At 30.3% G+C, this 12782-nt stretch overlaps 3 protein-coding genes across 8 annotated transcripts; all 3 read left to right on the top strand.

Annotated features, from left to right (window-relative positions):
* Positions 1 to 2109: 2109 nt before the first annotated feature.
* On the top strand, positions 2110 to 4951 carry LOC103571184 (regucalcin). 3 transcript variants are annotated; one of them, XM_053741802.1, is made up of 6 exons: positions 2110 to 2210; positions 3603 to 3714; positions 3779 to 3939; positions 4008 to 4430; positions 4516 to 4628; positions 4702 to 4951. In XM_053741802.1, the coding sequence occupies exons 2-6, from the start codon at positions 3650 to 3652 to the stop codon at positions 4933 to 4935; spliced, it is 996 nt and encodes a 331-aa protein (XP_053597777.1). In that variant the 5' UTR covers positions 2110 to 2210; positions 3603 to 3649; the 3' UTR covers positions 4936 to 4951. The 3 variants fall into 3 exon arrangements, with proteins under 3 accessions (XP_053597777.1, XP_053597775.1, XP_014300520.1); XM_053741800.1 differs by lacking the exon at positions 2110 to 2210 and adding an exon at positions 3310 to 3511; XM_014445034.2 differs by lacking the exon at positions 2110 to 2210 and adding an exon at positions 3310 to 3511 and having other exon boundaries at positions 3574 to 3714.
* On the top strand, positions 4901 to 8082 carry LOC103571189 (regucalcin). 4 transcript variants are annotated; one of them, XM_008549246.2, is made up of 5 exons: positions 4901 to 4982; positions 6865 to 7031; positions 7103 to 7522; positions 7605 to 7717; positions 7790 to 8082. In XM_008549246.2, exons 1-5 carry the CDS (start codon positions 4957 to 4959, stop codon positions 8021 to 8023), a joined length of 960 nt encoding a protein of 319 aa, XP_008547468.1. In that variant the 5' UTR covers positions 4901 to 4956; the 3' UTR covers positions 8024 to 8082. The 4 variants fall into 4 exon arrangements, with proteins under 4 accessions (XP_008547468.1, XP_008547470.1, XP_008547469.1 ...); XM_008549248.2 differs by lacking the exon at positions 4901 to 4982 and adding an exon at positions 5117 to 5430 and having other exon boundaries at positions 6868 to 7031; XM_008549247.2 differs by lacking the exon at positions 4901 to 4982 and adding an exon at positions 5117 to 5430.
* Positions 8083 to 8797: 715 nt separating this feature from the next.
* Positions 8798 to 12620, top strand: LOC103571299 (regucalcin). Its single transcript, XM_008549423.2, has 9 exons — positions 8798 to 8858; positions 8939 to 9358; positions 9440 to 9552; positions 9618 to 9837; positions 10337 to 10343; positions 11439 to 11602; positions 11678 to 12097; positions 12186 to 12298; positions 12378 to 12620. The coding sequence occupies exons 2-9, from the start codon at positions 8968 to 8970 to the stop codon at positions 12609 to 12611; spliced, it is 1662 nt and encodes a 553-aa protein (XP_008547645.2). The 5' UTR covers positions 8798 to 8858; positions 8939 to 8967; the 3' UTR covers positions 12612 to 12620.
* Positions 12621 to 12782: the final 162 nt, after the last annotated feature.

The raw sequence follows: 12782 nt of genomic DNA, 5'->3' as shown, positions 1-12782 counted from the left end.
ACAGAGCTGCCCCCTCCAAAAAATGATAAAAAGTTGTTTTTTTCTTTTTTTCTTTTTTTTTTTTAAATTGTTTTCATCATTAAGGATGTATTTCTTTCTCTTAACAACTATGTTTGGTTTCATATAACTCAAAAAAAATTATTTAAGTTGTGATAAATCGTTCCCCCTCGATTAGCTTAATTATTAATTATTATTTAAAAAAAAAAAAAAAAAAGAACAATTCTATATTTCTTATTTGTAATTATTTTGAACCCTATAGAAACGTGTTTTTTGATTTTTTTAATTACAGATCATTTCGTATTATTTAAAAAATTTTATCAATTAAAATATAAATTATTATTTTCGAATATTTTTAGAGGCCAAATTTGCCCCAGTTATAGAGAATCATCCGAAAAATGGATTAACATATTAAATTTTTTTTAACTTGACGATAAAAATTTGAAAGAATTATTTTTTCAGAATCTTCGGCTGGTCCATTTTGCCCTAGGTGTAATAGGTAGAGCTAAAAATGCGGAAATATATCGGATTTATAGTAATTAAACAAAAAAAAAAAAAATTTTTTTATGATCAAAATTTTAGGGGGGCCGCTCTGCACCACCCACCTCTACGCAAAAATTTTAAAAATAATCTTGAGCTACGAATATAATTCAAACTTTATTTTTACTGAACAGACGGATTTCTCCTACATTGGAACGTCCTGGCATTCTTATTGTTAATTAATAAGTTCTAAAAATTATTTTTTTGTATTTGAACCATTGAAAATATACCTCTCAGAATTTTGAGAAACATTTGGTTATAATAAATATTTGAAACAAAAAGATCTGTGAAATATTCACAAGAGAGCAGCACCGACCGACGTATTCTCGTATGAATTTTAAAAAACAGTGTTAAATGTATTTTCAAGTTACCATTCCAAATTTACTTTATCGGCAACAACCGACAATCGTAGCGGTCGGTAAAATTTTTGAAAATAGCAACAAAGTATACCTGGGCTGAAAATATAGAGTTGCTAAGCATTACGGACACAAACATACAAGGTCTACAAAAACTGCGGGGACGTAATATATTGGCAGCATTTAGTTGAAGGCTTAAAGCTACTGTGGAGTTAAATCGAACTAGCTGCCAATTGCATTGATATTACTTATGACAAGTACATAATTAGCTTGACACTTAATACATAAGTCACTTAAATATGTTGCGTTATAATATCTATGTATTTATAAGTGAGAGATGATTTTATATAAGCTTTTTAAGTTACACGGTCATGAATAATACAAGACTCATCATAATGTAGGTGTATAGTATAAGAGATGATAAAACTCATAGGTCTTAAATCTATAAGAGATTTAATACGTTGGTGCTGAAATTATAGTGGTTCTAAAGTCAAATGCATTGAAATATGGCAGTGTCTAAATTTGAAAGACTAAAAAAATCTCTATCTCAAACAATCATTGGAATCAAATACATGCGCCATAAATATCAACCGCTTCGTAGCTCTATAGGGAACAAACAGCAACTGACGTTCAGTAGCACTGTAGATAACTAGCTTTTAGGACAATTCGATGGCACCCGTATCACGAATGTGTTTTACATTATATATATATACAAAATAAAAGTCGTATAAACTCGTATGTGCTCGTATGGGAGCATAATTCACGATGCAGTTATGCATTATACCTGATTGTCACAACTGATCGCATCTTTGCATTGAGAAAAAAAAAAGAGGAGAAAAACAAGTCGTCGTCAATTAAAAATTCTTTATTTATCATAATTGATAAATCACAGCAGTTTTATCATGAGTTACAAGCTTGAGCTTTTTAAAATAAATAACTCAAGACAAATTAAAACAAGTGACAACTTTAAAAATGTCTTTTAAAAGGACAAAATTTTGTTTTTATCTCCAAGTCAAGTTTTTTTATTTAAATAAAACACAGAGATGTTGATACTAGGAGTCATAAGAAATTTGTGTTCTTTTTCCCGTCTTAAAAAAATTATCTCAATTGACATGCCGTTCAGATGACACTTGATAGTTATTTATAATCTACATTTTGCCGCCGTTTGTGTCAAGTCTTTTATGCTGATATTTTTTTGGTGACATAAATTTCTGATTGTTTTGTTAACATTCAGGTGTCATCAATCTATCAAAATACAACTTCAAAACTGCTATCTTATAGATGTCACAAAGTCAAGTGTGCTACTTGGGTACCAAAGTATGAAAAAAATAATTAATTTTATTTTTTAAATTTCAATATTTTCGCGCGAGTACTACATGGAGTCATATATATACAGTCATTCCATCCATTTTAGCCATTGCACAACTAAACCCACTAGTGGGGCACGATGAGCAATTTACAGCGCTCACGAATTCCCGGGAATAACTTGCAAATTTACACTCGGATTGTATTTGTGTCTCTAGACCTTTTGAAGAAAACTAAATTACGATCCTAACATCACATAAATTGATTAAGTCCGATGCATCGTCTTAAAGTTATGGAAGGTCAAACCAGAAGTGATAACAAAACGTCAGGCACATGTTTATATTCCTCAATACTACATGTGCATTTTTTTATTTTTTCATTTTTCAAATTACATTCGTAAATATTAATTACTTTTCCATCAGAAAAACTTTTATATTGGCATACGCCCATGATAATAATTTATATAAATAAAAAAATGAAAGGCACGTGTATGTACTCTTAAATACGATAGTATCAATATTTTTGAAAAGACTATACTTCACTGCGTCGAATGGAGTAGTAAGACACGTGAAAATCATTTTTTTGTCTCCTGGACTTGAGCCTATATGCTGAAGCCGACAAAGGTGCACGTTCATTTACCGTAAACGGTGCAATCTTGATGGGCCTGATGCCTCCACTGTTCATTTTATAGCTTTAAATACTCGTATTTGAGATACGCCATAAGGCGCCTCGTCCGATATATATTTAAAATAATTCATTAATTATATATTTTTTGTTGTTTTATTTCTATTGGTGTGTTCGGATCCGCCACCCAGGGTACTTTGACGCTTTCTTCCCACACGAAATTAACATTAATTTCTATTAATTAATGATCGATTTGTAATACTAAGATTTGTTTCACTTAAATTTCACTTTTATCAATACACTTATAATTAATACATTTTTTTTTAATTATGGTAATCCACTTTTTTCTACTAATTAAATTTAATTATGCATTTAAATTTTCCCGGGTATATTGCAAGCGCCCCAGTGCGCTGAGCGGAGAATCTGAACAGACCATAACTTCAGTATTATAAATTTTAGCTTACAAGATTTTAAAATTCGAATTATAAAAAAATTGACATGAAAATTTGACTGGAATTTATTTTTTAATTCTCATTTAACTCCCAATTGATATCAACAAATTAAAATATCGATTTTTTTTTATATAACTTACAGTAAATCAACTCTAAGTGTTGACTTATTGATAAATAAATTAATAAATTAAATCTAAGTGATAAATGTATTCATTTATTGTAAAATATTCTGACAAGGTAATTATTGAAATTAGCTGATAAATTTTTCGATAAATTCACTCGGGTTTCTTATTTTTCAGGCTTCGTAAGTATTTTTTTTATATTGCAGCCAAACTTCTGACAACGAGTGAATTCGAAGACTGCTTTACCCGAACAATGAAGACTTTGAGGATTTTACTAATTTTCAATTTATTTATAATCAGTTTGATATTTGGAAAATGGTATACTTTACTAATATTTATTGTACTGACTTTCAAATTAATATTTCATTTATTATTCTGATAGTACGGAAAATCTAAAAATTGAAAAAGTTACTGGGCCGTATCTTCTTGCTGAAGGACCTCATTGGGACGCAGAAAAAAATCTTCTTTATTTTGTCGACATTAACTCGCAAAAAATTTTGTGTTATAATCCAAAAACTAAAATAACAACTTACGCTTACTTAGGTATAAATATATATTTAAACTTTATTTATTTATAATGATGAAAATAAAATAAAAATTGTTTATTTTAGAATGTGGTCTCGTGAGTGTCGTAGTCCCGGTGGCAGGAAAAAAGAACACATTTATTGCAGGATGTGGTAGATACTTAGTCCAAGTGATATGGAATCCCAGGACCAATAATAAAAACCCTAAAACAACAATTCTCTCTTTAGTTGACCTCAGTGTCAACGACACTAGATTCAATGATGGAAAAGTTGATCCCAAGGGGCGATTTTGGGGCGGGACAATGCTTCTTGACAGTAAAGTAGCTGACCCACCAAATCAAGCTTCTTTGTACAGATTCGCGTACGATGGTACTCCGACAACAATGATAACACCGGTGAGCGTTAGCAATGGCCTTGTTTGGAGTCATACCAATGATTCATTTTACTACATAGATAGCCAGGCTTACAATATCGTTGTCTATGATTACGATGACACGACTGGAAATATCTGTAAGCCAAATAAATGTTTGTTGAAAGTTTTAGTAGACAAATATGAGTCATTTTTATTAACTAGAATGTAAATTTCATAATGCAGCTAACAAGAGAATATTATTGGATCTTAAAAAAAATAAAATAGAGGGTATTCCTGATGGCATGACTATTGACAAAGCAGGAAATCTCTGGGTTGCTATCAATACTGGAGGAAAGGTAAAATAAATATGACTTTTCTCACTCTGTAATTTATCTGGAGCATCAGTATGATCTTTAATTTTTTTTTCAGGTAATCCAAGTTGATTCTAAAAACGGTGAAGTTTTGCGATCTGTAAAAATGCCAGTGACTGACGTATCCAGCGTTGCTTTTGGTGGTCCAAATAAAGACATTCTCTACGTGACTACTGCCAGAGATAAGCTGAGCGAAGCTCAAATAAAATTACAACCTACTGCTGGATCAGTTTTTGCTGTTCATGGTCTTGGTGTCACTGGATCTCCAATGCTTGCATGTAGAATTAAATAAACCTATTTATAATTTACATCAATGACATTTTTATTTTATACATTAATGTATGTTTATTTTAAACTTTCTGAATTAAAAAAAGTTTATTATTATTATTTTATAAGTGCAATAACTTTTGTATCAACAGCGCGGTTGTCAATAATCTCTTCCGTATTTGTATTTAATTTCTTTATAAACGTACGTCTATATCCCACTGATAATCAGGTGTAGGATCGTCTTAAATTGCCGATTCCTCGATATAATCTTGGCTGTATTATTCCAAGTCTTCTTGATATCATATCATTTTAAAATACTTATTAATTTTACTTAATTATTTTACTTTGAACTCCAAGACGAAATCGAGCAATAAATTGTTGCCGGAGTATAATAATCAATTATTCAATACTTTATTGAACTGTCAAAAATAATTAAATTTTTAAAAATTATTGAATTTATTCATACGTAGTCGTTAGTTGGCTTCGATAATTAAATTGCACAATTCATCATGAATATCAGGTAAATAATTAGTTTGTTTGGTTATGAAAATTGTCAAGTTAAATATTATATATATAAAAAATATCAATAACAAATTTAGGACAGAGCTAAATAATTGAGCTTATCTTAGTTGGGGAGAAGGTAAGTCATTTTGAAAATTTAAACGCAAATTCAAAATAATATGAAAAAAAAGTAATTTATTTGTCAAATACTAGGTTAAGTAATTTAATTAGAATGTTTATAAAACAATTTTGATTATTTTGTGAATTTAAAACAATGGAATTATCTCATTGACACAATTTTTTATCTGACAACTACAATAAAATATTAAAAATCTTTTTTGCAACGCGCTGATAATAATTTGCCTACTATCAGCAATCAAAAAATTATAATTTTTTTCAAAATTGCAAATATATAAAGTACTAAAATGATTGTTAAATTTTGCAATCATCGCTTTCAATCTTTTAAATTTTATAATTGATAATTACTTTCTTGGCGCCGTTGAATGTACATAAAAAAAGAAATTCCCGTAACCACAAGATAAGATAACTTAAAGTTTAAAATTTTTTGCCGGATAATGAAATATTCGATGTGAAACAAAATTTTTTTGCTATGCTAGTGAATTATTTGTTGCGCCAATGATCCCTCATTTAAAAAAGGGATTTAAAAAGATTCGAAATAAAAAATTTTAAATACTTTTTAATACTTTTGAATACCTTGAATACTTTTGAATCCCTCTTCTTATGGGAATTTAACATTGCTAATCGTTTTAAATCGCTTTTTTAAATCAGGGATTTGAAACTGTAACAAAGCTGTTGTGTTACAGTAAAAAAACTGATTTGTTGAAATCAGAAGGTAAATTTTAAGCACTGAAAAAATTTCTGTATTCACGAGCTGAGATTACTTGCGGCAATAAATGCCGGCTTTAAAATACGATGATTTATTACAATTAACATCATGTGTTCTCATAACGAATTTACTTTTAATTACAACACAATTTCATTTGTCACTATAGCAAATTGATTTGTTACCGTAAGCTAATCATGTTTCTTACTATGAAACTTTTTGCGATTCCGTCTTTTGTTGTGGTAGCAAAATTTTTTTTTTTTGTGTATGAAAAAGTGGAGCTCGATAAGTAAGTCAAGTTTTATTAAAACAAAATATTATGTCAAAACAATTATTTGTACTAACTGATAAATTACCTTTAAATACTAGGCTATCTTCATATTTAGTAGGTATTTTTAAAATTGCCGCGAACGGTCTACGACTAAGTTTATTCGATTATTTTTTAAATATTTATATTGATTTTAACAATGAAAAACTTTTCAGTTTTATTTATTTCAATAATTCTGATAATTATCTATGAGTTTGAAGAATGGTATACTCTAGAAAAATTTCGTGTTAATTTTATTTGATCAATTATTAAATTCATAATTTGTAATTATTTTTTTACAGTAGTTCAAAAAAAGATGTGAAAATCGAACAAATTGCCGGGCCATATATATGCGCCGAAGGACCTCACTGGGATGAAAAGAAAAATCTTTTGTATTTCGTTGACGTCGTTGGGCAAAAAATATTTTGTTATAATCCAGAAACAAAAAACATAACCCACACTTATTTAAGTAAACAATTTAAACTATTATCTTAACAAAAGTTTGTGTAGTTGTAATAAAAAGTAATTTTTTAAAATTAGAAAACGGTCAAGTTGGTGTCGCTGTTCCTATACTTGGGAAAAACAATGAATTTCTCGCCGGAAGTGGGACAGATTTAGTGCGAGTGTTCTGGGATACTAGAGTAGATGATAAAGGTCCCAGGATCGAAATTATTTCCAAAGTTGACGTCGGTGTCGAAAATACTAGATTTAATGACGGAAAAGTCGATCCTAAAGGCCGGCTTTGGGCCGGAACTATGGGCGAGAAAAATTACGTTCCCATTCCTGATAAAGGTTCGTTGTACAGATTTGAATACGATGGTACTCCAACGAAAATGATAAGCCCAGTGGATATCAGTAATGGTCTTGTTTGGAGCCATACCAACGATTCATTTTATTACATCGACAGCTTCGCATACAATATCGTTGTTTATAATTACGATGACACCACTGGCGGTATCTGTAAGACAAACAAATATCCGTTATTATTTTTTTATCAACAAGTAGCTGTTACTTTAATCAGTTAATAAAAATCATTATGCAGATAACAAACATACGCTGTTTGATCTCAAAAAGAATAACATAAAGGGTATTGCTGATGGCATGACGATTGACCGTGCGGGGAATCTTTGGGTTGCTAATCATGGGGGCGGTTTGGTAAAAATATAGTTACTTTTCTTACTCTTAAATTATCTGGAGCGTAAACATTAATTTAAATTTTATTTTCAGGTATTTCAAGTTGATTCAAAGACCGGGAAAATGATACAGTCTATCGCAATGCCAGTGTCCGACATCACCAGTGTTGCTTTTGGTGGTCCGAATAAAGACATTCTCTATGTAACCACCGCTAAAGACAAACTCAATGAAACTCAACTGCAGGAACAGCCTCTAGCAGGTTCAGTTTTCGCCGTTTACGGACTCGGGATCTCGGGATCTCCAATGCTCTCCTGCAAAATTAAATAACTTAATGTACGATATTGAGTTTGTATTAATGTGCATATTAAATACTCTAAGAAAAATTATCCTAATTTTATTTAAAATTATTTACCTGCCATCTGCGCATGCGTAATTTACTCTTCAAAATTTTGAATATCAATCTATTTTTTTACTTCTACTTTTTTATTACTCAAGTACTTTTCTGTAAACGAAAATTGATATTATAACTTATTATATATTTCAAATTACAAAAACAAATTAACCAACATCATACGCTATGACATTGTATTGTTTTTGAATCTTCAAATGTTTGATCTCTAAATTAATTATTTCCGTCACGTCACTATATAATTTTGTTGATAAACAAAAATTAATTACGTCATTGCTTGGATAATAATGTTAAATATTAATCATAAAATATACTGCCACAGTAATAATTAATTTTAACCCTTAAGTTTTCTTGCATAATTTCATTTTTTATATATTGGTTTGTTCCGTTGTCATAAAACGGTCTAAGGTCTAGTATTTTTGCGTATTGTTTTTACTCACATAAATTTAACCAATGAAATTCGTTTTAATTTTACTCGTTTCAAAACTTTTTACTATTAATTCCGTATTTGGACAATGGTATAGTACATAAAAATTAAATTATATATTACACTTTATTTTATAAATCATTAAATTTTTATTTTTCTAATCAGCCCAAAAGATTTGAAAATTGAACCAATCGCCGGGCCGTATATCGTAGCCGAAGGTCCGCACTGGGATGAAGAAAATAATCTTTTGTATTTCGTAGATATTCTTTCGCAAAAAATATATTGTTTCAATCCAGTAACCAAAATAATTACTTATACGTACTTAAGTAATTATGATTACAACTTTTAAAAAATCTCAAGACGTTATCAATGCCTATTAATTTACTAATTAAAAACTTTTTCCCAGAATGTGGCCCAGTTGGTGTCGCAGTTCCAATGGCTGGAAAAAAAAATACACTAATTGCCGGTTGTGGAACCTATTTAGTCAGCGTGTCTTGGGATCCTAGTGCCGATGATCCAGATCCTAAGATTGATTATATTACCAAAATTGATATCGGTGTCAGAGACTCTAGATTTAATGATGGAAAGGTCGACCCACAAGGCCGACTTTGGGCAGGGACGATGGGGGAGAAAAATGGCGTCCCGCTCCAAGGCAGAGGTTCTTTGTACAGATTTGAGCACGATGGTACCGCAACAAAAATGATAAGTTCAGTAGATATTAGCAACGGTCTCGTCTGGAGTCATACCAACGATTCGTTTTATTATATAGACAGTTTTGCATACAAGATAGTCGTTTACAGATACAATGACTACACCGGAGACATTGGTAAGCTTGAAAAAATCCTCTAATTATTTTCAAGTTCAGTAATAATTATTTTAAGTAACTGAAGTGTTTATATATTTTCAGCTAACAAGTGTTCGTTGTTCGACTTCAAAGAGAACAAAATATCTGGTATTCCTGATGGTATGACAATCGACAAAGCGGGGAATCTTTGGGTGGCTAATCATAGTGGGGGATTGGTAATAAATATATTTTACTCACCCTTATATTTTTCTGCATATATTTTCTTCAATTTTATCTGCAGGTACTTCAAATTGATTCTAAGACCGGTGCGTTGTTACAATCTATTAAAATACCGGTATCTCTAGTGACCAGTGTCGCTTTTGGAGGCCCAAATAAAGATATTCTTTACATAACCAGCGCTCGTGATAAATTAAGTGAAACTCAATTGCAGAAAGAACCTCTTGCAGGCTCAGTGTTTGCTCTTTACGGCCTTGGTATCACTGGATCTTCAATGCTCCCCTGTAAAATTAAATTAAATTAAGTTTGTTTATAAATTCGATTAATAAAAACGTCTTTTAAATTTATCTTTATCATTTTAATTTTAAATATTTCATAAATTGACAAGCGCATGTCGATGATCTTATACGCATGCGTACTTTATTTTACTTTTTAAAATTACCATACATTAGGATTTCATTCTTTTACTTAATCATTCAAGTCCTTCAATTTATTTGTTATTTATTATTTTTTTTTTTTTATTAACTGACATTCCGAATTATTAAAAAAAAACTAGCACGAGGTCATTGAAACAGTAGTGACACTTTTATTCTCGAAATCTTGCATTGTAAATATTCCTCTCGATAAACTGGATATGTAAATAAAATATTAATTAAAATGTTAATTAATAAAAAAAAGTATTTACATTTTGCAAAGTAAATAAAACAACTTTTGATAAACTATAATCAAATAAATAAAATCATATCTAACTTTTGACTTTAAATTTAATTGTGAAATATTTAGTGAGAACGTTTATTTAAATAAACTTTACTCGTTAACTTTCTCACGATATATAAACAACTTTCAAATTTATCCTTTGTTCATTACAAAATTTTATGCTGAACTAAGCAGAATACGTCTGTTCAATACACATATATATAATATTTATTATTCTATTTAAATATATGTTTTAAATTTAATAATGAAAGGATTGTTTGTATTATTCAAATTGTTTCTTTTAATTAATATGGCTCTTGGACAGTAAGTTATAAATCTTTGAATAAAATATAAATATATAATTATAATTTAGTGAAGTAATTGATTAATTTTTTATGCCAACTACAGTATTAATATTTTATTATTTAAATTTTTAAAATGGGGTCAATATTTTGGTGAAATTCATTTCATTTATCAGAAGAGTGCAAGTGTAGTAGATATGAGATAATTCATAAATTTTAAATAAATAAATTAAAATAATGAAATTTAAAAAAATCCGCGTACTGATTTTCCGATCATCTAAATGCATATATTTTAATTTTCATTTTCCTTACATTTTATTTATTTAAAAATTTTTAAAATTGCCAATCGTCAGCTAAATTCACACTCATTCTATCAGTCAAGTTTAAAAAAAGTCTGCATTATCGAACTTGAGAACATTATCTAGAAAAAAAATAAATAAACTCAAGTGTTTTTTATCTACACGTGACATATTCGGACGTTGAAGCTCTGATTGGTCTCCTGCAACGTTATAATAACGAAGACAGTCGGAGATCGGAGATAGGATGTAATTAGCTGCGATAGTCGGGTATCACTCAGTAAGAATTGACTCCAGTTTATTCTAGTTGACGTTCAAAGCCGAGCGGTCTGACATTCACATCCTGCTTGTTACTTTATCATCAATTTATTGTTTTGCCTGAAAATGTAATTTGAATTCAAATTTATTTATTTATTTAAAATAATCTGCTGATGCAAATTTTTATTTGTTTGAATAAATAGTAGGCGCGCGTCGAGTGATTTGAACTGAGTGCATTTAAATTGAGGAACTGACTATATATAATAATAATAATAATAATATATTTCGAATTCTATGTCAATTATAAACAATTAACTTGTTTGTTTTTTTCAGGAGTTCTAAGCAAATAAAAATTGAAGCAATTGGCGGGCCCTACAGTCTTTCCGAAGGCCCTCATTGGGATGAAGAAAGAAATCTTCTTTACTACGTTGATATTCCTGAGCAAAAAATTTACTGCTGGAATCCAACAACTAAAAAAATTACTCACGCGTATTTAAGTAAATTTAATTTAATTTTTTGACCTCAATAAAAATTTTAGTAGTTGTCACAATAAAATTATTTTTTAAAATTAGAAAATGGCCCAGTTGGTGTCGCAGTTCCTGTAGTTGGGGAAAACAACACATTTATTGTAGGATGTGGAACAAGTTTAGTCAGAGTAACTTGGGACCCCAGTACTGATAACACCGATCCTGAAGTCAAGACTCTTGCGACAGTCGACTCGTCCCGCGATGATATAAGAATCAATGATGGAAAAGTCGACCCCAGAGGCCGATTCTGGGCGGGAACAATGGGCGAGAAAAATAATGTCATCACTCCCGAGAAAGGTTCTTTGTACAGATTCTCGTTTGATGCAACTCCGACAAAATTAATCAGCCCGGTGAGTATTAGCAACGGGCTGGCTTGGAGTCATAGCAAGGATTCTTTCTATTACATCGACAGTCCTACGCTTGAAGTCGTTGCCTTCGATTACAATGACGATTCCGGAGACATCTGTAAGTATAGAAATTGTCTATCATTTTTAAATAATAGTCGATGGCAATTAATTTTAATGACCGATATTATCGTAACTGGTATTGTCAGCAAATAAACGTACGGTGTTCAACCTCAAGGACAATAAAATTACCGGTTTTCCTGACGGGATGACGATCGACAAAGCTGGCAATCTTTGGGTCGCTGTTTACGACGGCGGAAAGGTATTTTATTAAAATAATTTTAATTGTAGCTTCTTACTTGTCTAATAATAAAATATAATTATTTATAATTTGCCTTCAGGTGCTTCAAATTGATCCTCGAACCGGAAGGTTATTGCAAACCATCAGCATGCCGGCTACTAAAATAACCAGTGTCGCTTTTGGTGGTCCGAATAAAGACATTCTTTATGTAACCAGCGCCAAGAATGGACTGACTGATGCTGAACTCAAGGATCAGCCTCTTGCAGGTTCAGTTTTCGCTGTTCACGGTCTTGGTATTGCCGGAAATACGATGCTTGCTGCCAAAATAAAATAAATTTTAAATTTCTTATGACTTTGCCGATAAAATAATAAGAAATTAATATTTTTATAGAGATAGAATAAATTTATATATATATAATATGTATGTTTATTCGAAAAATTTTAAATAAATAATTTGACATTGAAGCTTTACAATAAATCTAATTTAAAAAATTTTTTTAAATTT

The sequence above is a fragment of the Microplitis demolitor genome, chromosome 1 (assembly GCF_026212275.2).
Source record: "Microplitis demolitor isolate Queensland-Clemson2020A chromosome 1, iyMicDemo2.1a, whole genome shotgun sequence".
Classification (NCBI taxonomy): Eukaryota; Metazoa; Arthropoda; class Insecta; order Hymenoptera; family Braconidae; genus Microplitis; species Microplitis demolitor.
This window is presented reverse-complemented; position numbering and strand designations above follow the sequence as displayed.

Excerpts from the sequence above, each read along its gene's own strand:
- LOC103571299 (XM_008549423.2), top strand. The coding sequence starts at position 8,968 with ATGGCTGGAAAAAAAAATACACTAATTGCCGGTTGTGGAACCTATTTA. Across the intron at positions 9,359-9,439 it reads TGACTACACCGGAGACATTG|CTAACAAGTGTTCGTTGTTC; the intron begins GTAAGCTTGAAA and ends ATATATTTTCAG. Across the intron at positions 12,299-12,377 it reads CTGTTTACGACGGCGGAAAG|GTGCTTCAAATTGATCCTCG; the intron begins GTATTTTATTAA and ends ATTTGCCTTCAG.
- LOC103571189 (XM_008549245.1), top strand. The coding sequence starts at position 6,723 with ATGAAAAACTTTTCAGTTTTATTTATTTCAATAATTCTGATAATTATC. Across the intron at positions 6,788-6,864 it reads ATCTATGAGTTTGAAGAATG|TAGTTCAAAAAAAGATGTGA; the intron begins GTATACTCTAGA and ends ATTTTTTTACAG. Across the intron at positions 7,523-7,604 it reads TGACACCACTGGCGGTATCT|ATAACAAACATACGCTGTTT; the intron begins GTAAGACAAACA and ends ATCATTATGCAG.
- LOC103571184 (XM_053741802.1), top strand. The coding sequence starts at position 3,650 with ATGAAGACTTTGAGGATTTTACTAATTTTCAATTTATTTATAATCAGT. Across the intron at positions 4,431-4,515 it reads TGACACGACTGGAAATATCT|CTAACAAGAGAATATTATTG; the intron begins GTAAGCCAAATA and ends TTCATAATGCAG. Across the intron at positions 4,629-4,701 it reads CTATCAATACTGGAGGAAAG|GTAATCCAAGTTGATTCTAA; the intron begins GTAAAATAAATA and ends TTTTTTTTTCAG.